At 41.1% G+C, this 24,434-nt stretch overlaps 2 protein-coding genes across 3 annotated transcripts in view; one reads left to right on the top strand and one right to left on the bottom strand.

The window, feature by feature from the left end:
- The window catches only part of MED12L (mediator complex subunit 12L), a 322,334-nt gene that overhangs the window by 142,232 nt on the left and 155,668 nt on the right, over nucleotides 1-24,434 (top strand). The window lies entirely within an intron of this gene.
- On the bottom strand, nucleotides 19,234-23,980 carry GPR87 (G protein-coupled receptor 87). Its single transcript, XM_084639005.1, has 2 exons — nucleotides 23,939-23,980; nucleotides 19,234-20,282 (listed from the first exon to the last, which is right to left on the bottom strand). Exons 1-2 carry the CDS (start codon nucleotides 23,970-23,972, stop codon nucleotides 19,246-19,248), a joined length of 1,071 nt encoding a protein of 356 aa, XP_084495131.1. The 5' UTR covers nucleotides 23,973-23,980; the 3' UTR covers nucleotides 19,234-19,245.

Here is a 24,434-nt window from a genome sequence, read left to right as displayed (position 1 = left end):
ACTATTGGCTAAATAGATACGTAAGTGGATCTACAGATATGTCTGGTGTCTCCAAAGGGTTAGAGAAAGAACAGTGGTAAATGTCAAGACTCCCTGCAACATCTAACAAACTGTAAAGCATGACATGTCTTGTTTTTCTACTTTTGTCCATTTAAGTCTAACCTTTTTTAAAAGTGGGAAGGGGTATGTATGATTGTAGCTTTAAAAATTCCATTTTGTGCCAATGTAGTTCTTGTGAAAGGGTGTCGGATTGACAGCCCTTAAGATTGAACTCCACTGTCTATCCAAAAAATGTATACAGCACAGATGTGGGACAGTGAAAATCTCTCTACACTGCCCTACCAACATTTCTCAGCCCTCACCTGCTAGGGCAGGGTGGGCAAACATTTTCGCCCAAGGGCCACATCTGGGTGGGGAAATTGCAGGCAGGGCCATGAATCTAGGGCTGGGGCAGGGGTTTGGGGTGTGGGAGGGAGTGTGGGGTGTAGGAGCGGGTGTGGTGAGCAGGGGGTTGGGATGCAGAAGCGGTACGGGGTGTGGCGGGGGTTGGGGTGCAGGCTCCAGCCTGGTGCCACTTACCTGGAGCAGCTCTGGGGTGGTAGTGGCGTGCAGTGGGGCAAAGGCAGGCTTCCTGCCTGCCTGCCCTGCGCCGCTCCTGGAAGCGGCCGGCACCACGTCCCTGTAGCTCTTGGTGGCGGGGGGGAGCAGAGAGCTCTGCGTACTGCCCTCCCCTGTGGGTACCTCCCCCAAAGCTCTCATTGGTTCCCCGTTCCCGGGCAATGGGAGCTGTGGGGGGCGGTGCCTGGAGGCGAGGGCAGCTCACGGAGCCCTCTGCCCCCGCTGTCCCCCAGGGGCCGCAGGGATGTGGTGCCAGCCGCTGCCAGCAGCGATGCGGGGCCTGCAGCGCCACAGGGGTGGCAATGCCACGGGCCAGATCCAAAGCCCTTATAGGCCGTAATTTGCCCATCCCTGTGCTAGGGCCATCTCTAGGTATGGGAGAGACTGCTAATTCTCCTACCCATACAGTCCTTCACCTGTCTGCTGGGGTTGCCAACTAGGGTGTGTGTTACGGTGTTAGTTCTCTAATGTAGAACCCTAGTGCTGGGAACTGAACTGAGATACCCAAACTCAAGTATCACAGGCGGCCAAACAGCTGTAGTGTATTAACAACTATCTGTCACTTCTGATCTGTCCTAAGGTTCCATATCCCATTACCAAACCCCTTTAGCTATGCAGCCAGTCCCTCCCTCCTTAATAATTGTTTATAATGAAGAAATATTCAGATTATGTGATTGTGTCTTTGGCCAAAGCTCTCTAGGAGAGATTAAGGCAAGATGTCTGAACTAAATATTTTTAGAGAATAATCACAGTTGAAGACTAGTTAGAAATATGTGGGCTAGATGAGCTCCAGCTGAATTGCTCAACTGGCTGTGGAAATAGATCCCAAAGGTTTGTTGACTTCTTGAGATGAACAAAACCTTTTGGTTGTAGCTTTCTGAATATTAAATTCTTGATCTAACCTAAAATTTAGCAAAAGTATTTCAATATTAGTTTTTCTTAAACGTTTACTCTACTAAAATGGGTCTCTTAACTTTTTCTTACTAATTATTTTAACAGTGCCCAAAAGTGTGTTGGGCACCCCTCACTACGACAACCCCATAATACCTGCTCCAGCGAGCTTACCAACTAAGTTTAGGCATGACTTGGTGGCCAAGGATGAAAATGGTAGAGTGCGAGAGGGGAGGAAAGACCAGAGTAAAATAAATCATATTATTCCATGAAGAATAGTGCACAGCATATTGGGTGCAATAAATTATTCTTAATATGGATAGATTGCATAAGTAGATGGAAAGTTTAATGATGTGATTTCTTGGAGGCCTTGCAGAAGAAATGAGTCTCAAGGAGGAATTTGAATGAAGAGAGGTTTTTCAGACCCAGCTCAGGAAAGCTGTTCCATGTGAAGTATGTGTACCTGCCAGATGTCATGCATTTTACATGATGCTAGGGTATTCCTCTTTGATGTCATGCTTTTTCTGCCTACTGTCCCTCTGATGTGACCTAGAATCAGTACTGCAAACACTCTTGAATTTTGCAAGTGATGTGATTTTGGTCTCTGCAAAAGGCACTCTCACAGTGGTGTAAAAAGTTCCATTCTTCGCAAAATTCTCACCTGGAAAGAGCAGACAGGAATGGGAGCAGCAGCTGAGTGTCCTCCTCTGTCTGCGTGTGTCGGGAGCACCTCCGCTGCTCTGGGCTCATTCATCCCTGTTATCCGCGGACTTTACCCCACCATTCCACTTCAACTGCCCTAACCTCTGATTGGCCACCTGCTGGGTCACTTCCACCTCTGCAGCCTCAACCCCTGGTAGAGATTGTGTTCCATTTGTGGCCCACAGTATGCCAACATTTTTAGGGTTGACTTAAAACAATGCTTCCTCAGCTCTCATCCCCTAACGCCCCTACTCTACTTGTGCTACATTGATGACGTCATCTTCATCTGGACCCATGGAAAAGAAGTCCTTGAGGAATTCCACCATGATTTCAACAATTTCCATCTCACCATCAACCTCAGCCTGGACCAGTCCACACAAGAGATCCACTTCCTGGATACTACAGTGCCAATAAGCGATGGTCACATAAACACCACCCTATACCAGAAACCTACTGACCGCTATACTTACCTACATGCCTCCAGCTTGCATCCAGACCACACCACACGATCCATTGTCTACAACCAAGCTCTAAGATACAACAGCATTTGCTCCAACCCCTCAGACAGAGACAAACACCTACAAGATCTCTATCAAGCATTCTTACAACTGCAGTACCCACCTGTTGAAGTGAAGAAACAGATTGTCGGAGCCAGAAGAGTACCAAGAAGTTACCTACTACAGGACAGGCCCAACAAAGAAAGTAACAGAACTCCACTAGCCATCACCTTCAGCCCCCAACTAAATCCTCTCCAGCGCATCATGAAGGATCTACAACCTATCCTGAAGGATGATCCCTCACTGTCACAGATCTTGGGAGACAGGCCAGTCCTTGCCTACAGGCAGCCCCCCCAACCTGAAGCAAATATTCACCAGCAACCACATACGATACAACAGAACCACTAACCCAGGAACCTATCCTTGCAACAAAGCTCGTTGCCAACTCTGTCCACATATTTATTCAAGTTTCAGAGTAACAGCCGTGTTAGTCTGTATTCGCAAAAAGAAAAGGAGTACTTGTGGCACCTTAGAGACTAACCAATTTATCTGAGCATAAGCTTTCGTGAGCTACAGCTCACTTCATCGAATGCATACTGTGGAAAGTGTAGAAGATCTTTTTTTATACACACAAAGCATGAAAAAATACCTCCCCCCACCCCACTCTCCTGCTGGAAATAGCTTATCTAAAGTGATCACTCTCCTTACAATGTGTATGATAATCAAGTTGGGCCATTTCCAGCACAAATCCAGGTTTTCTCACCACCCCCCCCCCACACAAACCCACTCTCCTGCTGATAATAGCTTATCTAAAGTGACCACTCTCCTTACAATGTGTGCAGTTGTGTGCGCCCGCAGGACACCGCGCCACTGAAATGCTGCTGAGAAGCATTGCCGTTTCTCGGCAGCATTTCAGCAGTGATGCTTCTTGCTGTTGCCACTTCTCGGCGGCATTTCGGCGGCGCAGATTCTGGCACCTGTCAGTCTTCTGGGAATAGGAATATGCTATTCCCACAGAAAGGTTGGGGACCACTGGTCTAGGCTGAGGTTGATGGTGGGATGGAAATTGTTGAAATCATGGTGGAATTCCTCAAGGGCTTCTTTTCCATGGGTCCAGATGATGAAGATGTCATCAATGTAGCGCAAGTAGAGTAGGGGTCTTAGGGGACGAGAGCTAAGGAAGCGTTGTTCTGAGTCCGCCATAAAAATGTTGGCATACTGTGGGGCCATGCAGGTACCCATAGCAGTGCCGCTGACTTGAAGGTATATATTGTCCCCAAATGTGAAATAGTTGTGTGTGAGGACAAAGTCACAAAGGTCAGCCTCCAGGTTTACCGTGACATTATCGGGGATACTGTTCCTAATGGCTTGTAGTCCATCTTTGTGTGGAACGTTGGTGTAGAGGGCTTCTACATCCATAGTGGCCAGGATGGTGTTTTGAGGAAGATCACCGATGGATTGTAGTTTCCTCAGGAAGTCAGTGGTGTCTCGAAGATAGCTGGGAGTGCTGGTAGTGTAGGGCCTGAGGAGAGAGTCCACATAGCCAGACAGTCCTGCTGTCAGGGTGCCAATGCCTGAGATGATGGGGCGTCCAGGATTCCCAGGTTTATGCATCTTAAGAAGCAGATAGAATACCCCTGGTCGGGGTTTTAGGCATGTGTCTGCACAGATCTGTTCCTGTGCTTTTTCAGGGAGTTTCTTGAGCAGACGGTGTAGTTTCTTTTGGTAATCCTCAGTGAGATCAGAAGATAATGGCCTGTAGAATGTGAAGTTAGAGAGCTGCCTAGAAGCCTCTTGTTCATATTCCAACTTATTCATGATGATGACAGAACCTCCTTTGTCAGCCTTTTTGATTATGATGTCAGAGTTGTTCCTGAGCCTGTTGATGGCGTTGTGCTCAGCATGGCTCAGGTTATAGGGTAAGTGATGCTGCTTTTCCACAATTTGAGCCCGTGCACGTCGACGGAAGCAATCTATGTAGAAGTCCAGTCTGTTGTTTCGACCTTCAGGAGGAGTCCACGCAGAATCCTTCTTTTTGTAGTGTTGGTAGGAAGGATTCTGTGGTTTAGTATGTTGTTCAGAGGTGTGTTGGAAATATTCTCTGAGTCGGAGACGTCGAAAGTAGGATTCTAGGTCACCACAGAACTGTATCATGTTGGTGGGCCTGGAGGGACTAAAGGAGAGCCCCGAAATAGGACAGTCTCTTCCTTGATAGGATTGCTGGACTAGTGGATAGAGGGGAAGTGGTAGATATGAGATATCTTGATATTAGTAAGGCTTTTGATACAGTCCCACATGACGTTCTCATAAGCAAACAAGGGAAATGTGGCCTAGATGAAATGGCTGTAAAGCTGGGTGCACAGCTGGTTGAGAAACTGTACTCAGAGTAGTTACAAATGTTTCACTGTCAAATGCGGGGGAGCATACATAGTGGGGTCTCGCAGGGGTCAGTCTTGTTCTGATACAATATTTTCATTTATGACTTGGATAATAGAGTGGAGAGTGAGCTTACACAATTTTTTGTCATACACAAATTTTATATGGGAGGGGTTGCTATCGCTTCGGACGGCAGGATAAGGATTCAAAATGACCTTGACAAATTAGAGATTTGGTCTGAAAAAACAATGTGAAATTCAATAAAGACAAGTGCACAGTACTACACTAAGGAAGGAAAAATCAAATGCACATCTACAAAATGGGGAACAACTGGCTAGGCAGTAGTACTGCTGAAAAGGATCTGCGCATTATTGTGCATTACAAATCGAATATGAGCCAACAATGTGAGGTAGTTACAAAACAGGCTAATGTCATACTGGAGTGTATTAACAGAAATGTGTATGTGAGACACAAGAGGTAATTGGCACTGGTGAAACCTGTTTGAGTACTGAATCCGGTCCTGTGTCCAGTACACTTTAAGAAAGATGTGGACAAACTGGGGAGAGTTCTGAGGAGAACAAAAAAAAATGATAAGCCTGACTTATGAGGAAGGTTTAAAAAAAACCTGGCATGTTTCTTCTTGAGAAAAAGAAGGCGGAGGTTGGACTTGATAAGTCTTCAAATATGTTAAGATCTGTTATAAAAAGTGAGAATGGTGATCAATTGTTTTCCATGTCCACGGAAGGTAGGTCAAGAAATCCCGGGCTTAATCTGCAGCAAGAAAGATTTAAATTCGTTATTAAGAAAAATTTTCTAACTACAAGGTTAAGGACTGGAATAGCTTCTGAGGGAGTTGTAGAATCCCTGTCACTGGAGATTTTCAAGGACAGGTTAGACAAATACCTGCTCAGGGATGATCTATGTATTTTTGGTCCTGTCTTAGCATGGAAGGCTTGGCTACATAACATCTCAAGGTCCCTTTCAGCTCTACGTTTCTATGATATTCTGTCTTAGGGGGTGTGAATCCCACTGTTTTAGTTACTGTGGTTCTTTTACATACCTTAGGAGACCTTGATGAAAATCGCGCAAAATAATCTCAATTATTAACCATGCCTGCTATTATTATTAGAGAGAAGAAACAAAAACGTTAAACAAAACAATACAAGTAACAGAATACAAGTGATAAACTAGTTACTGCTGCTCAATCTCTTCTGTATGTCTTTCTATGGAGAGCTTTGAGCATGGACTGCCTCTGATGTATTCTTTGGTCCTGCCTTGAGTGCAGGGGACTGGACTAGATGACCCCCTAAGGTCCCTTCCAGGTCTATGATTTTAAGTTAAGACCATGTTAGCAACAATTCCCAAAAGGAAATTTGAATTTCTCTATTGTCAGGTGTTCTTCATAGCAAGTATCTGCACATTATTATAATATCCTCCCTTAGGGGATATCTCTGCTTTATGTGCTACAGACAATGTTATTGATATTCTGCTTTACCTGTTGCCCATCTGCCTCTCACAAAGGGTGTCTTCCAAAGTATAGTTAACATTGTATTTTCCTCAGCCAGAAAAGGGCTCATGTATACGTTCTAAGATGACCTGGTCATTGGAGCATACTGCCTGGAAAAGGCCTCCAAGTAATTGTCTCATAGCCCAGATTCTGTTCTGGAACAGCATGGATTAGTCAGCACCACTAGGAGCTGAATGACTCCACACAGTCTGTTATTTCTAGGACTCGTCATGGATCTCGGTCTCCACAGAAGTTTATTTCTACTGGAGGACAGGATGCAGAAGTTGATGGCCATAGGACACAAGGTTTGCTCTCCAGTCGTGTCTATCAGAGGTCTGAGGTCTTGGATCTGAACATTGGTCTCTTGCATCAACATACTGTTTTAGTGAAGTTCCACCTGTCTTTTCCAGCAGTTTCTAAATTTCCAGGACTCATCATCCTGGCCCTCTCTTCTCCTGTTGGCAAGGGGTACTTTGAAGGTCACAGACTACAAGAATTGGAGAAGTTTTGTGAGGAAAATCTTTGCCATCTACAAGAACAGGAAAGCTCATTTAGGGAACAAACTGATCCAAGATTAATGGAAGAACAGACTTCCAAAGAAGTGTCAGTTGGCCCAAACTCAGAGCACACAGATATGTCCTAAGAGCTTTAGCTTAAATCCTAATCAGATGAGATGTAAAGGGTGATATTTTGCAATAATTTGGCAGTGGCTTTTATCAACAAGCAAGTGGGTACCAGATCCTCAGCCATCATACAATCATCTAATCTTCTCTGTTCCTGGACAAAGAAGAAGGAGAGGAGGAGGAGGAGAAGAAGAAGAAGAAATGTAATGTATATGTGGGGGATAACATTTCCTGTAAATATTGCCCAACACTTCCGATAAAGGACCCTGCTTTCATTTTCTTAGAACTTTTTTAAAGTTCAAACACTTGAGCTGAGATTTTCCATGCCAGATATCTGCCTCAGGATGATTTTTTTTGTCTTTGTTTTTCCCCCCAAAATTATCAGCCAAAGTGGTTCAGCCATTTCTGAGAACAAAGCTAGGGAAAATATATTGTTTTACTCATTAAAAATATTCTAGTGTCCTTTTCTTTGAAGAACTCTAGTGTACATGTTCTTTGGAGCAGGGACTTGAAATTTGGCAGGAGGGATGGTCTTTGTGTTAGGAAGATGCTTCTTGGCACCCCTGTGAAAATCTGCCCAAATTTGGCCAGGTTATAAATCTTTGAAAAGTCAGTTGGCATGTGCTCAGTAAAAACATCTTTGATATTTTAGCAGCTAAAATCTGAGAAGATCACAGAGCACGGTCAAGTCTCTCACAGCTCCTGTGTGTGACTAGACTGTGCATGTTCGATCCCCACTGAGCATACTCCATGCCCTCAGAGCCTTCTATGTGTGATTAGATTGTGTGCTCAATCCTTTCAACTCCTACCTGTGTTGACATGTCCATGCTCCATCTCAGAGATACTTCAGTGAAGTCAGACTTGCCCTGCAGTGGCTGTTCAGGGCTAGGGTAGGACCAGGCAGTGAAACTGAGAGCAGGGAGCCTGTTTTTCCTGTGCTGTTGATGACCTACCCTGCTGGCACCCAGACAACATGGAGGAGGAAGTCACTTGATTCAAATGCTGAGGGGACAAAAGCTGGGCCAAGGGGGGGGGCAGGGAGTAAATTGAGACAAGGAATCTGAGACTGGAAACTTGGAGGGGGGTGACTTGAGACCAGGGAGAGGGAAGGCTGGAACTGGCTGAGCAAGGAGGCTAGACTGGGATCTAGTGAGGGAAATATGTGTCCGTGGAGGGAGGCAGACTGGGAGCAAGTTGGGAACACGAAGGTTGGGTGAGGAGCTGGGGGAAGGGGAGGAGACTGGGACTGGCTGAGCAAAGAGACTGGGATAAGGAGCCAAGGAAGGACAGTACGGAAAACAGAGAATGGATGAGGAGCCCAGGGAGGGAGACTAGGTCTGGGAGCCAGTTGGAGGGAAAGGAAGAGGCAGATTGAATGTGGAGGCCAGAGGGCAAAATCAGCTGGGCAGGGAGAGTGGGACAGGAATGAAAATCCTGAGGAGTGGAGAGTGGTAATACGCAGGCCAGGAGACTGGGACAAGGAGCCAGGGATGAGGAAGAGGCAGCACAGGCACAAGGTTGGAGGGGGTCAGGCAGAAGGTTCAAGTTTAGGGGAAATGGGCAGAGGAGTCTCTGCTCACAACTGTATGATCCTATCCAGAGCCTGGAATGGAACTCAGGATTCCTCAGTCTCATCATTCCTCTGCTGTCAACAGATATCTGGCAAAATAGTGCTCTAGTGCCCCCTCTAGTGCTGGTCCTCATAAAAGATAACTTACACCTGGAATCAGTTCCTCCATTAGCGCAAGTGGCAGAGGTCAGTGTGATGGAGCTGAAGGTTACAACCCTACTGCTGAAGCATGTGGGTATCAGTATGATTCCACATGATGGAATTGTTTTTCACTTTCTATTCTAATAAACTAGGAAATTACACACATGTACATGCATGCTATGTTAAAAGAACATAATTAAGGTTGCGGTCAAGCACTCAAAAAATAGGAAGTGCCAGTATTAAGGCTGCCTGTGCAACCTTAATTCATTCCCTATTCTGGATATACATGTTAATGCAGTCTTTAATGATGTGATTGCCTGCTTTTTTTTCTCCACAGGACACCTGCTTTATTCATTGTACAGGAAGAATGAGGGTTGTGTAGTAAGGGAGCTATTTTCTGTAAGACCAAGAAGTTGGAAGGTATTCAGTGAATGAGACGGACGCTGTGCGTAATAAGTACATGGAGGATTTGGGCTCTTATAAGCATTGTATAATGTGGGACAGAAAAACACAAAGACATAAGACATGAAGAGATCACTACAGGAAGGTTTTGTGAAAGAAGATATCTTGGACGAGAGAGACTGGGGTAGATGTACCTGCTTGTCACTGGGAGGCCTTGCAGGTTATTCTAAGTGCTAATGGGTCACATGGAAGATGGTGCAAAGCAGAGATTATATATATCTCTGCTTTGCATCATCTTCCATGCGAGAGAGAGAGAGAGAGATACATATATAAAATATTAGAACTGTAATTGTTCAGCATAGCTTGGCAGGCAATTTAAACAATATTATGATTATTACTATGCAGACTGTGAAACAAAGGGTACTCCTACTGCATGTTACCTTGTTTATTTCTATCAGTAGATGAGATGTTGAATAAATTAGTCAGTGTGGCTTCTTTTCCTGTTTCTGTTGCAGTCTATGGGCATGAATCTGATCTTTGATGTGGAGCTGAGAAGTATGCTGCTTATCTTGTAAAATCAAGCCCTTGCACTTTTTTTCGGTTATAACTCTTGTTATAGAGTAGTTGAAAGCAGCCATCAAATCCCCCCTCATTCTTCTCTTCCACAGACTAAACAATCCCAGTTCCCTCAGCCTCTCCTCATAAGTCATGTGTTCCAGTCCCCTAATCATTTTTGTTGCCCTCTGCTGGACTCTTTCCAATTTATCCACATCCTTCTTGTAGTGTGGGGCCCAAAACTGGACACAGTACTCCAGATGAGGCCTCACCAATGTCGAATAGAGGGGAACGTCCCGCGATCTGCTGGCAGTGCCCCTACTTATACATCCCAAAATGCCATTGGCCTTCTTGGCAACAAGGGCACACTGTTGACTCATATCCAGCTTCTCGTCCACTGTAACCCCTAGGTCATTTTCTGCAGAACTGCTGGCTGGCCATTCGGTCCTTAGTCTGTAGCAGTGCACGGGATTCTTCCGTCCTAAGTGCAGGACTCTGCCCTTGTCCTTGTTGAACCTCATCCGATTTCTTTTGGCCCAATCCTCTAACTTGTCTAGGTCCCTCTGTATCCTATCCCTACCATCCAGCGTATCTACCTCTCCTCCCAGTTTAGTGTCATCTGCAAACTTGCTGAGGGTGCAATCCACACCATCCTCCAGATCATTTATGAAGATATTGAACAAAACCGGCCCCAGGACCAACTGTTGGGGCACTCCACTTGATACCGGCTGCCAGCTAGACATGGAACCATTGATCACTACCCGTTGAGCCCGACAATCTAGCCAACTTTCTATCCACCTTATAGTCCATTCATCCAGTCCATACTTCTTTAACTTGCTGGCAAGAATACTGTGGGAGACTGTGTCAAAAGCTTTGCTAAAGTCAAGGAGCAACACGTCCACTGCTTTCCCCTTATCCACAGAGCCAGTTATCTCATCATAGAAGGCAATTAGATTAGTGAGGCATGACTTGCCCTTGGTGAATCCATGCTGACTGTTCCTGATCACTTTCCTCTCCTCTAAGTGCTTCAGAATTGATGATGTTAAAACATTATAATATAAAGTATTATTTTAAATGTATGTAATATAAATAACACATGAACATAATGAAATTAATATAAAAGTCAAAATGACTTAAACAGTAGTTAAAATGAAACGTTTTGGCATTGTAGAAATGAAATGAGAAAGTTTAAATGAATTGTTTTGACTTTTTCCTGTCAAAAACTTTTCTTAGATAGATAGATATGCTCCCATAAAACTTAGATTTTGCTGAAACTGCATTTTCCTAAGAGAAATTTGTTCTGTCAGATTTGTCAAGCAGATGTCATTTCTATATTAAAAAGGTGATTTATTTTTTTTTGTAGAGCAAAGCAAATGCATGGTGGACTATTGCCACCTTCTGATTGTGCAGTTTAAGTGCACTGCCTAAGATACATTTAAACTACCAGCACTCAGAACACTCAACAATGGGGGCCTGTAATCTCTTGATTTCTATTTAGATTGGTGATATTTTTGTACAAACTGCTTCTACTCTAACCAATTTGCTTTAATCCACACTGAAATACGTATGATTGGAGAAGAGGAAATTCACAAAAACATTACACAGTTTACTGAACTTGACTCAAACAAGCAGATCCCTTTTGCTCCTTTTAGCGAAATTTAGTTTGACTGCTACTATTTTCCGTTATGATGCTAGTGTTCCATAAAGTTGCATAGTAGCACTCAAAAAAAAAAAAAAAAAAGAGAGAGAGAGAGAGACTTGGGCTACCCTGCCTGTATTGACAGTGTGAAATATTGCTGTTTAAGCAGTTTCACATTTCAGATAGTTACTGAAGTACTCATTACCGTAAACAGTCAGCAGTGATGTTAGTATTCCCTGCCAGGTAGAGCTTGGTGGAGGAAATTTTAAAATTTTCAAATGGAAAAAAGGAACAAAATTTTCGTTGTTAGCTCCACTGCCCAGGGAATTAATTACTACTGCTGTTTTTTTTTGTTTTTGTTTTTTGTTTGTTTTTTTAACTTAGGGCTTGTCTTCACTACCATGCTAAATCAGCACTGCCGCCATCGATGTAGAAGTGCCGATTTAGTGCATCTGCTGAAGACGCATTACGTCGATGGGAGAGCACCCTCCTGTTGACATAATTACTCCACCTCAATGAGAAGTTGAAGCTATGCCAGCAGGAGAACGTCTCCCTCCAACATAATGTAGTGTAGACACCACTTTATATCACTCAGGTGGTGTTTTTTTCACACCCCTAGTGACGCAACTTATGTCAGTTTAAACAGTAGTGTAGACAAGGCCTTCAACTGGGAATACCATGAACTAGTAACGAAAGGCATGTTGGTCTGGTGGATTAAGTACATAAGAGTCGGTAACTTCTTAACTCTAATGCCAGGTCTGCTGCTGACTGTGTGTGCTCACAGATAAGGTTATCAGTATCACTGTGTTGGTTTGATCATTTGTAAAATGAGAATTAAGCAATTTAGAAAAGAAAAAAAGATATAAAGTACCATGTCCAAACCAAAATCCCTCCAACAGTTGTTTCTGCATTATAGAACAGAAGTCATGATAAAAGTCAATTCATTTGAAAAGAAGAATGATCTCGTTTTTCAAAACCTGTTATGCTGTCTGTCACCTGGAGTTGTAATAGCCAAATATCGTCAAACTTGCTTGATTTTCTTCATTGTCAGGGGGAAAAAAAAGGGAATGTGACACAGACACATCGGCATTACCATACTGGATCAGATCATTGCTTCATTATATCTAGTATTGTATCTCTGATAGTAGCCAGATGCTTCAGAGGAAGATGCAAGAAACCCTGTAGTGAACAACTGTGTCCTCACAGAAGAACGTTTCTTCCTAATCAAAGTTAGTGGTTGACTTTTTAGCTGAAGGTGAGGCTTTATATCCTGTCTAAATGCCAGAGCTCTGATTGGGTTAGTAAATAGTGGTACAGCATTCTGGCACCTTTTTCATGCTGGCTTCTTGTTCTCCAGAACCTAAGCTTTTTTTTTTTTTTTTTTTTTTTGGTATGTCTCTAGATATTTGCTGAGAGAATGTGTGTGCAAAAATGTGTTCTGATATCAGTGATTTAGTGATCTCTGCCTGCATTTGCAGAACCTGGAACAATATCTCTGAGAGGTGCACTGTTCATCTCCGTGGGTACTAACTCATCTCCTCAATGATAATACATTAAATGTCCACACTGTTAATTATATCACTGCGCATAAGCATATAGGAAAGGAGGAGGATCAAATTATAGATATTTGCACAATGTAGTGTGATTAATGCCTCATTTCAGCATTATAAGTGAGTGGGCTTAGGAGGTACCACTTGTGATCTTCCCCACAATAAACAAACAAAAAAAACCAATGCCAAGTTACCTAGCAGAGCATCTGAACCCTGCAAGGGAGAGATAATATCAAGAAGCCCAAAGGAGCGTACAAGACTCATTGAGACAAAGCCAAGTAGTAGCCCAGCAGATCCCATGTGTATTCAGACCATGCGAAGTCTGAGTCCAGACATCATATGTGATTGCATTTGGAACATCTGCTCTTAGTACTGTGGGAAGCATCTCTTATAAGTAAAGTTTGGAAGAGTACAGCTGTGTTTGATTTTCCATTTTGACTCCTAACTGTAAAACTCTGGGTGTTCTCATTATCTGTACAAATGTTTAATATGTTTTGAATTATTATAAGCTTTTGACTTCAGTCATGTCGTGACAATGAGTTCCATAGGCATTTTAATAAAAAATATTTCCTTTTATTTCTTCTAAATTGCTTTTCAGTTCCTTTGAATGCTCCCTTGTCCTGTATCATGAGAGAAGACTACCCAATTTACTTTCCCAGTACCATAATTTTGTATAAGTCTGTCAGGTCCCATTTAATTAGTCTCCTCACTAATGTAACATTTCTGATCTTCCCTCCCCTCCCCTCTAATAATTTGTGTTGCTTATCTTTGAACTCCTATTTCTGCCGTACCATGACCAGAACTGAACAAGGGTGAGGGTATTCCAGGAGTTTAAGTGATGACATAATATTTTCAGTATTATTTTCTATCCTATTATTTATACTTCTGAATATTTTGTTTACCTTTCGAATGCTTCTGCACATTAAGATGTTTACATTGAACTTTCCATAATGACCTGTAGGTTTCTTTGCGTGATTAGTTAATTTAGTTTTCCTGGATATGAATAGTTCAAATTATTTCTTACAACCTTACATCTTTTTTTTATTTTGTTTTACTTATCAGTACTGAATTTCACCTGCCAGTGTGTACAGCCCCTGAGGGTAGGCTTATCAGGTACTTCTGAAGGTCCACACTATTTAGTCTGTTCTTGATGAGCCAAAGTAACTTTGTGTCTATTTTACTTTTTCTAGATAATTGATGAATGTGTTCTATGGTATTTATTGACTTGAGTAAAGTATTCAGCATCATTCCATATGGTATGGTATTCTTCCTGAGAAACTGAGTTTGGACAGAATTGCTTGAAGATGGATAATACAGTTGTCTAAACAAATAAAAAGCAAGTTAATTTAATGACACGATATGCTATCATCATGATATGGGATATCGAGTAATGCTATGAATGTCAAGCATTTTTTTAAAAGCATAGAAAATGAACACATATCTAACTAATTAGAATGGTGAGGAATACATGGGAAAGACAGAGAACACGTTAGAGGAAAATAAAAATGCAGCATGGACTTGATAAACTAGGGAAATGGGATTTGAGATCAATAAAATGAGATTCATGAAGGACAAATGCAGCATTGTTCATCTGAGGAGGATGAAACAATTGCACAAATTTAGAATGGTAGCATACTGGCTAGTGTTAGAGAGAACTAAAAAATCATAGAATCATAGACTTTACGGTCAGAAGGGACCATTATGATCATCTAGTCTGACCTCCTCTACAGTGCAGGCCACAGAATCTTACCCACCCACTCCTGCAATAAACCTCTCACCTATGTCTGAGCTATTGAAGTCCTTAAATCGTGGTTTAGAGACTTCAAGGTGCAGAGAATCCTCCAGCAAGTGACCCGTGCCCCACTCTGCAAAGGAAGGCGAAAAACCACCAGGGCCTCTGCCAATCTGCCCTGGAGGAAAATTCCTTCCCGACTCCAAATACAGCGATCAGCTAAACCCTGAGCATGTGGGCAAGACTCACCAGCCAGACACCCAGAAAAGAATTCTCTGTAGTAACTCAGATCCCACCCCATCTAACATCCCATCACAGGCCTTTGGGCATATCTACCGCTAATAGTCGAAGATCAATTAATTGCCAAAATTAGGCTATCTCTTCATGTCATCTCCTCCATAAACTTATCAAGCTTAGTCTTGAAGCCAGAATTGTCTTTTGCCCCCACTGCTCCCCTTGGAAGGCTGTTCCAGAACTTCACTCCTCTGATGGTTAGAAACCTTCATCTAATTTCAAGTCTAAACTTCCCGATGGCCAGTTTAGATCCATTTGTTCTTGTGTCTACATTGGTACTGAGCTTAAATAATTCCTCTCCCTCCCTGGTATTTATCTCTCTGATATATTTATAGAGAGCAATCATATCTCCCCTCAGCCTTCTTTTAGTTAGGCTAAACAAGCCAAGCTCTTTGAGTCTCCTTTCATAAGACAGGTTTTCCATTCCTCGGATCATCCTAGTAGCCCTCCTCTGTACCTGTTCCAGTTTGAATTCATCCTTCTTAAACATGGGAGACCAGAACTGCACACAATATTCCAGATGAGGTCTCACCAGTGACTTGTATAACGGTACTTAACACCTCCTTGTCTCTATTGGAAATACCTCTCCTGATGCATCCCAAGACCGCATTAGCTTTTTTCATGGCGATAGTCATCCTGTGATCAACCAATACTCCGAGGTCCTTCTCCTCCTCTGTTACTTCACAGTGATGCGTCCCCAATTTATAACAGAAACTCTTGTTGTTAATCTCTAAAATTTATGATTATGATGAGTTGTATTTCAAAATTTAACACTGATAAAATGAGAGGATTCACATAAGAGCAAAAACTAATCATGACCTTTGAGGAGAGATTAAAGAAAATTTAATTTCTATAGCCTGCAGAAAAGAGAGAGATTTATGAAGGTCTTTGAGTATGTACAAGTAGTTCACAAAAGAAGTGTGCATGTGGTGAGGAGTCCGGGGAGGATTATTTTCAGTAAGCAGCAGATATGGAACAGGAAGAAAAATTTTATGTTGAATAGAAAGAAATTTGTAGATAATGAAACAAGTTTTCAAGGGAGGCATGGAATACTTAACAAATAACTGTCGAGATACTGAGGAAAAAATGAATACTGTCCAAAGGAGGAGGATCTAGATATGAAGCCTCATCCATAGCTTTATAACTATGTCTGTGTGCTTTCTAAATTCCAAAATTTCTCTCATTTAAAAAACCCAAGCCCCCATTTTAAATTTTCCATTCATTCTTTACAGAGCTCATTTTATCTATGCATATATGTGTTCCCCCTATTCCAAATTTGCTTCTTCTCTGGCCACAAAGTAAACTTAAGCTTATGTGTTTTGTCTCATCGGGATTATTGATTTTTACACAGCCTCTTTATCATACTCTATCTCTCAGTGCTAAAATGGCACGAACAATTTAAACATACGGGAAAAATGCAAGAGAAGCTTATAAATCAGCATATCAATAGTGTAGAAAATATATGATAAAGGACAAATTATGCTGTATTATTGTTAGCCACAATATAACCCTCATTTAAGAATGTGTCTGTGAGCATTTTTTCCCAATATGCAATATAGTAATTCCTTATTACTCACTTATAACTCTGAGATGAATTGTGTACTTACCCTTTTCTAATTATTTCAAATTGTTAATCGGTAGGTAAGATCACTGCTATTTTGACTGCATTTTAAAAGTAGCTCATAGTACTTAGTCTGGGGATAATCTGTTAGTCAATATGTGTCATGTGGCTAAAACCCTGTACGTTGCTTTGAAAATGTACCATTGAAAGCTTTACTTTAGAATGTGGACCATCTGTATTAAATGATGGACTGACCAGTTCACAAACATAAGGCTTGTCAGTGTCCATTCAAGGTGAAAAGTGCTGGCTCACAAAGTTTGCCTAGGGTTCAATTTAAAAGAATTCCCCACATATTCTTCATTCATCTGGAATAATTCATTAGTTAGCACCCTTCATTTTGGCACACTCTGATACACTAATTGATGCTCTGTGCAGCTTCCCTCCCCCATTCCCCACCAATTATGTCAGCTCTTTCTTTACTCATCCACTGTTATGCTATTCTGGATCACCTCTATTTCACAGTTTGGAGTAATAGCCCCTGTGAAGGGACAATATGTGTATCCCATGGCACAGAGGGCATTGTGGGAGCTCTTCTCCAAAAAGTGAATTTCACCTGCTTGCATACACAATATTATATTTTGCCCTAGCTTAAAACTTCTAGAGCTTGAAATGCATGTGTGAGTGAGCATATATCTAGACCCTTGTATGCTGAAATAGACACTGTACTCATTTTACAAGACAAAAGTATAGGAAAGAAGAGAGTGCCATCTTTTTCTGTGAATGATTTGAAAATTTAGGGTTCCATCATACATTTGCTGATATGCTGTAGCTCTCATTGTCATCACTGGGGGTTAAGTTGCTCAGCACCTCACAGGAGCAGTTTCTTAAGTTTTTGTTCATGTTGTACTTATGCACACATAAGGTAACGGTATGCAACCTTTTTGTTTCCTGTTCAAATGTTCATATATCAATTTTCAGTAGACGCGATTGTTTCAGATGAATCTTTTCTTTTACCAACCATGACTTCTTTATTGTGCTTTTCTCACTAAAGTCTGGGGGATGGGTCTGGGGAGAACTGGAGAAATTAATTTTTTTTTTTTGTATTTCATTCTCTTTTCTAAAGTCTATTACTATAATCTTTCCTTATTTAAAAAAAAACCACAGACACAGAATTAAGTTAGGTCATGAGTCTGAAATCCATAAATCAAGGTGAAATGAAAAGCTCTGTTTGATGCAGATGGTAGGTTTGAGTCTAGATGATACTGTGGTTGGCACTTTATAAATCTTGGAGAGCTAGATATATTGAAAATAGAAAAAGGTGTCTCCGCTAGATGGTGCTGTGTAACTTGTCTACTTTTATAGTAAGCAGAATCTGTTGCTGAGCCTCTCATCCATTAAAAATTAGTCCTATACCTCTTGCATTCATAACGAACTTTCTTAGCTCTGAGCTGAAGTTATTACAGTCTTCTTTCGTGTGTCATACAATATAGCAGTATGTCTAGCAAAGAGGGAAGTATAATACTTTTAGTTTTATTTCATTGTATGATTATTTGATCTGAGGCATTTAAAAATTAAAAAAATAAAAGCAGGAGGCAGGAATTACACCTAGGGTATTGCACACCAGCACAGGAATTAGTTTCCAGCAAGATAAAACCATCCCCTCCCTATAGCTATTTCCCTTCTAGTTGCCTAAAAAGAATTTGACTCCTCAGCTGTACTTCAGGGGCAAAATGCTGTACTGTATTGTTTGGTGAAAATACAACATATGGAGCCTCTTGCCTGTCACCCCAGAATCCAGGCCTGATACTTTCCTATCATCATTTTAAGATCTCAGATAGTAATGTACTTGCTGGTCCTCTATCCCCCAGATGTGCCCGGGGCATGCTCCTAGTCCAGCCATCAGACATATGTGCAGGCAGCCAAGATGGTGCACATTCTGCTCTGTTTCTGAGCTGCCGTAAGGAACATATTGCCTCTAATCCCACTGACCAATCTGGCCCAGTACTAGTAGTGAGAGCTGTGAATTCTCTGCTGCCCACCCTCTTGCACCTCCCTTTAACTGGGTTAGGGTACAATGTTGCCTTTAGTGTCCTTGCTCGTTTCTACAGAGAAGTAGTGCCGAGTATAGGCAGGGATTCAATGAGAATAAAGATTGATATTAAACATGTTCCTTCCAATTTTTGTTAAGTGGGATAGTCAATGGAGCTAATTAAACTTCAAGCCAGACGGAATAATCCACCTAGGGATTAGTGAGATTGCTCTTAGTCAGTAATTTAAGGTAGATAAATGCTGTTGCTTAAATTGCTGCTGCTTTCTGGTGGCCTAAAGAACTTCTACCTGGTGAATATTGGAGAGTCTGCTATCCTGGTCTTTTAGTGTAATTTTTTTTTTAAATTAAGGATAGCTATTAGAAAGTTGAAGTGAATAAGAAGTAAACAGCTGGTTATTACTAAATTAATATGCATATTCAGATTTTGTTCGGCTAAATGTATGTCAAGCACACAAATAATCAAAAGAGTTATTTTATTATTTACATGCTTTACAAATATATTCTTGCAAATGAACAAAAGTCTCTGTGAGGATAACCTCACACATCCGTGTATTCATGATATATGCGCACTTCTGATCTTCTGATGCTTTGAAGTGACCTGATACTTTCACTCCTGGTTCGCATATTTGATTTCTTGAACAGCCTTCGTGAAAATGATCTACACATGAAAAAGTAGATGATTGGATCCAGACATACATTACATGCAGACAGGAAAAGTGTCATTTCCTTGCAGTAGTACAGAATTTTATGTGCTGAATCATCTAAAAGTTTATCTATGTGGCTAAAAGTAAAGGGTATTCTACACAAATGATACGGGAGAAAGCATGTGAAAAATACAGCTACAACAACTCTTATGCTTTGGTTGTGTTTTCGTTTTCTGCTTGATGAGCTAATAAATTGTTTGCTTGATTTGTATATGTACCTGGATATAGCAATGTAACAACCTATTAGTACTATAAGCACTGCTACAAACATACAGGTATTGATATAAATGACTACTTCATGCCATTTTACTCCCAAGGGAGTTTTAAGTTTTATGCAATCATCTATATTTTTCCTTGTTGGATATTCATTGGTAAGAATCAAATTTGGTAAGGCTAGAAAAGCCATAACAACCCAAACACATGCAGACAAAATCTTGGTGAAAGTAATACTGTACATTCTGGAATCCCCAAATGGCTTTACCACTTTCAGATATCGGTCAATGCTAATGAGTCCAAGAAATACAATTGTAGTATACATGTTTGCATAAAACAAAACTGTGGAATATCGGCATAGAAAAAAGTTGAAGTGCCATGGTCCCAGTCTTGAGTCTTGAATTATTTTAAATGGAAATGTCAGTGTCATTAGGAGGTCTGCAACCACAATGTTTTTGAGGTAAAAGATAAAACTTGTTTTGTTTCTGATGTGGAAGAAAATCCATACCGCTAGACCATTCAGTAAGATGCTTGCTAGGAATATGATGAGGTAAAGCACTGGCAAAACAATGGTTGTAAATTCATTTTGTGTGGAGTTCCCAAGTAGACCTGTTGTGGAATTAGTTGAAATAATGTCGTCTTGGCCCAGATGATAATCTATAGGAATGATGGAAAGAAATAATGTAAGTGTGTTTTGACAGTTTGTACAAATGATTGTAGCAGCTGTTCTCCAAGGCTTGTCATGTTGTCGTCTTCGGCTGAGCCCAAATGATTCTCAGATTAACCAGTTTAGAAAATCTGAACTTCTTTAAGACAATATCCTTTTATTATATTTTTTAAAATAAAAGCATATAGCACTTGTTAGGCACAATAAATCAGAATACTGTAGGCATTGGTGGTTCCATGTTGCTGGAACATAAAGACAGTTCTGAAATTTAATTGATAGAAAAAACCTATGAATATGGCTAAAGCTGATCATACATTTTGACTTTCTCCTTTGATTGGTAACTATAATACTTACTTCAGTCTTTAAAGCATGTTACAAAAATTGCTCCATCTCAGTTACCGCATTATGGGGTAGGGATCCCACACGTCCCCAGTAATAACCCTACATTTACAGGTGGAGAAACGGAGGCAGAAAGGTTTAGGAAGCTGCTCAGAAGAAGGAGGTCTGCTGAGCTTGGCACAGTGCGCCTCACTGCCTTGTGAGGTTGGGGGCAGGTGGAGCTTTGAAAGATCAGCTTGTAGCCAGGCTATCCATTTTATCAAGAATACACTGTTACACTACTGCTTTTCCAAGCATGGAAGAGGGCTTGGTGCTACAGCCCTGGCCATATGGAGGTGTGATATGTATTTCTATGCACTGAGCAGTGGAGGCTGGCACGCCTGCCACGCAAGCATGGGTTGTACTGTCACAATGGCATTGGAACAGTTTTTATAGTGGAGTGCTAAAAGCCATGGAACAAAACTGTATCCGATGGAAACCACTTCAAGCCAGGGGGTGCTGCTGCACCCCCAGCACCCTTAGTTCCAGCACCCCTGTACTGTCCATGATTTTTCTCCTTTGCATCCTGCAAGGGCTTGTAGGATCGAGTCCTAAGAGATTTGCCTGGGCCACTAAGGATACCGGTGTGAGGTGCTGAAATTGGAATGGGGGCGGGGGGGAGGCGTCTCTCTTCCCTGTCAAGTGCTCCCATTTTGCTTCTCACTGCTGTACTACTTTTATTTATTTTTAATAGCAGGCCAAATGAAATGTACTGAAAGCATCATGCTTTAAACAAATCTATTTTGTATAAACTAAATGCATGGAGGAATTTCTCAAGACAACGTGCCTGATACTTCAAGCTTTCATCCCTTGCAGCTGAGCTACTACAGCAAATGGTTTTTGTGATAGCTTAGGAAAACTTCCTCCGTTGCCCTATTGTCAAAAATCTCAGGAGAGTTCTCATATAAGAAGTATAGTAATTGAACTTCTGTTACTCTTAGGATAATTTCTGAAGAAAATGTGCATTTGCAATCACTTCATTAAATTCTGCTGTAAAGTAAAAAAAGAAGCAGGATGTACACATGCGTATGAAACTTTTTTTTTATATATATAACTTTGCGTTGGCGTTTGTAGCTAAGAAATCTATGGTGGTCGTTATTAAACCACAGTGTACTGTTACATTTAAAGATTCGTTCCCAGCTCAAAATTCCTGCTAAGGCGAGTTTATTTGTCTCTTCAATTAATTTTTTGTGGGGTAACTGAGTACCCTGAGGCATGAAATGGGGAATAAACGGTGTGCTGTCTTTCAGGTTGAAAATATCTTTCTGTGCTTTGAATACAACTTGCTTTGTGTTGGGTCACTTGGAAGAGAGAGGATAGTCTCTGCCTGAGCAGTAATGTGCTAGGATTTAAGCCTGAATGGAAGAATACACTGACATCGCATGATCCTTTTGGGTACTTCAGTTGCACAGGAGAGCCAGTCTCTTCCGTGCTGCACCCATGTCTTGCAGGGATCAGCTAGGACAGTGCGAGAATGGGTGGTTTCTGTTGGCACAAGATATACATTAGATGTGCAAGGCCATAGAATTTGTGGGTGGAATGATGGCTTGGCACCCATATAAAAGGCCTTGTGATCTACTAGGGAAATAAACAAGATATTTGGGTGGAATCACCCAGCTAACAGGTTTGTTCTCAGCTGCAAGGACTCTCTGCCTGCAGATATAGATGTGGTATCTTGTTTAATGAAATTGTGACCTATTTTTGCTATTATATTCTAATCAAACACTTCTGCATAGCACTTTAAATCTCCAAAATACTGTACTAGCATTTGTTAATCAAAACAGTACTCCTGTCAGACTGATTAGGGGCATTATTATTTCCATTTAACTGATGGAAAGAGATTGAGATACAGAAGGTACAATTCTTTATTGTACTCACTGGCTCAGAGGCCATAAATGCAGTGGAGTCAATCACCGGGAAATTCTTCTGTTGTAAAAGGAGTAAGGTCCATAAGTGTAGCACAGTGGATACACCAGGACCACCATCCTCATAAAAAATAAGTGAGACCATCTCTCTGCTCTGGCTGTTCCTGGCTGCTGGAATAGTCCATAGGGCCATAGACAACCAGACACATGCCAAAGTAGCCCTCTGGAGGTCAAAGCAGCCGCTTGCCAGCATCTGAATAGAGTGGCTTTATGCCACTTCTGTTGCTTACCTGCATCTACTCTGAGCAGAACTAGAAATGAGTCAAGAGGGGTTAAGTGCCTGAGGCCATACATAGATGAAGTGGCGAAGTGCAGTCCCTTCACCTATCTGTGCCTATTATTTTGACCAGCAACACGACATTTTAAAGAATTGTAATGCTGCTTTTCAATTAAAAGGTAGAAGGAAAATTAAGTATTTGTAGGGATAGTACTGTACATTTATGACCTGAAATACTTTTTTTGTGAAATAGATTGTACAGTATTCTGAGCGAGAACATAAATGAATAGCAGATAGCCCATAAGGAAAAGTAGCAAATCTAATAGACTTTTTTTGAGCATTCAGCAAATTAATTAAGGTGGACTCTAACTGTACAGAGGCATATTTAATATCAATTTATTAAAATTAATAATTATGGACCAGGTCACGTTAAGTTACTGATTGACCTTAGCTCCCTTTGACTCCAAGGAGAGCTGAGTGCTCAGCATCTCACAGGATTAGGTCCTATGTTTTACAGTGCGGATATCATGGCTTACGTAGGTGTGTAAAGATTTAGTTGACGCAACCTGTGCAAGTGGAGTATAATCAGAATTTATCTGTAATACTTACCAATACACTGGGAGTGCACTGTTGATCTTAATTTTAGCTTCTCTTTTGGCTCTTTGTCATAGCAGAACATTGTCTTTTATTTAAAATAATTTATTCACCCAGAATTGGGAAGGTGAGAATTCTGTTTGGCCCTTATTAAATTGCTAAATATGAAACTCGGTTTACTTAAATTCACAAAGCAAAAAATTATAGTAGTGGATTTTAATGTTTCACATATAAATATTTGTGATCCGACGTCTAACATCAATTCTGTAATTGTTAATAATTTATCTAAATGTTTCTTTTTAAAAATAATGGCAAATAATATTGTTTAAAATTGCCTCTACCTTGAACTTCTGTGGTGTTTTAAATCAGATTGGAAATCCATTGAGGAAATGTCTGGCAAAATTTTGATGGTCTTTTTTTAAAGGACTTATTTTTTAAAAATATTGCTCTTGATAGTAACTATTTCACAAATAGGGAACACTATAAACGTTTCTCAGTTAACTCCAAATTTCGAGAATTCTTTCAAATTTACCTGATATTTTTCCATATGACAAGTTGAACCCCATTATTTTTGTTGCTGTTGATTTTCAACTGAAATACTTTTCAGGAGACACAGGGTTCATGGGCCTTGGACTCAGCCGGGGCTGTACCAGCTTTAACTTCTGAAAAATATAGGAAATAAAAAATAATTAAAAATAAACAGAAGTTTTTGTGCAACAGCAGCATCTTCCAGCATTTGAGAAACAAAACTGATCAGGGAACACAGACAGCTGGTTGTCTGAACAGTGGTTCTATTCTTCCACTTAAGTATTCCCTAATTCTTTACTCCTGTGTTCTCTCACTACACCTAAGCATCTTTTAAAGTATTGAACATCAGCATGGATTGGTGAACAGACATATGCTAATATTAAAACATAACTGCCTCACTTTGCTCAGTCTGTTGTCCTAACTACTGAAATGCCCTTGTTTGCTACTTCAACAATTGTTTTCTTTCCTTATGACCTGCGCTTGCAATGGACAGCTTCTGC

The sequence above is a fragment of the Lepidochelys olivacea genome (genome assembly GCF_965140295.1).
Source record: "Lepidochelys olivacea isolate rLepOli2 genome assembly, chromosome: 9".
In the NCBI taxonomy this organism is placed as follows: domain Eukaryota; kingdom Metazoa; phylum Chordata; order Testudines; family Cheloniidae; genus Lepidochelys; species Lepidochelys olivacea.
The sequence above is the reverse complement of the archived record's forward strand: the minus strand, read 5'-3'. Positions and strand labels throughout refer to the sequence as shown.

Bases quoted from the DNA above. Each gene is read 5' to 3' on its own strand.
- GPR87 (XM_084639005.1), bottom strand. From the start codon at position 23,972: ATGGGGTTCAACTTGTCATATGGAAAAATATCAG. The intron at 20,283-23,938 runs GTAAATTTGAAA...TCATTCCTATAG, and splicing joins GTCATATGGAAAAATATCAG to ATTATCATCTGGGCCAAGAC.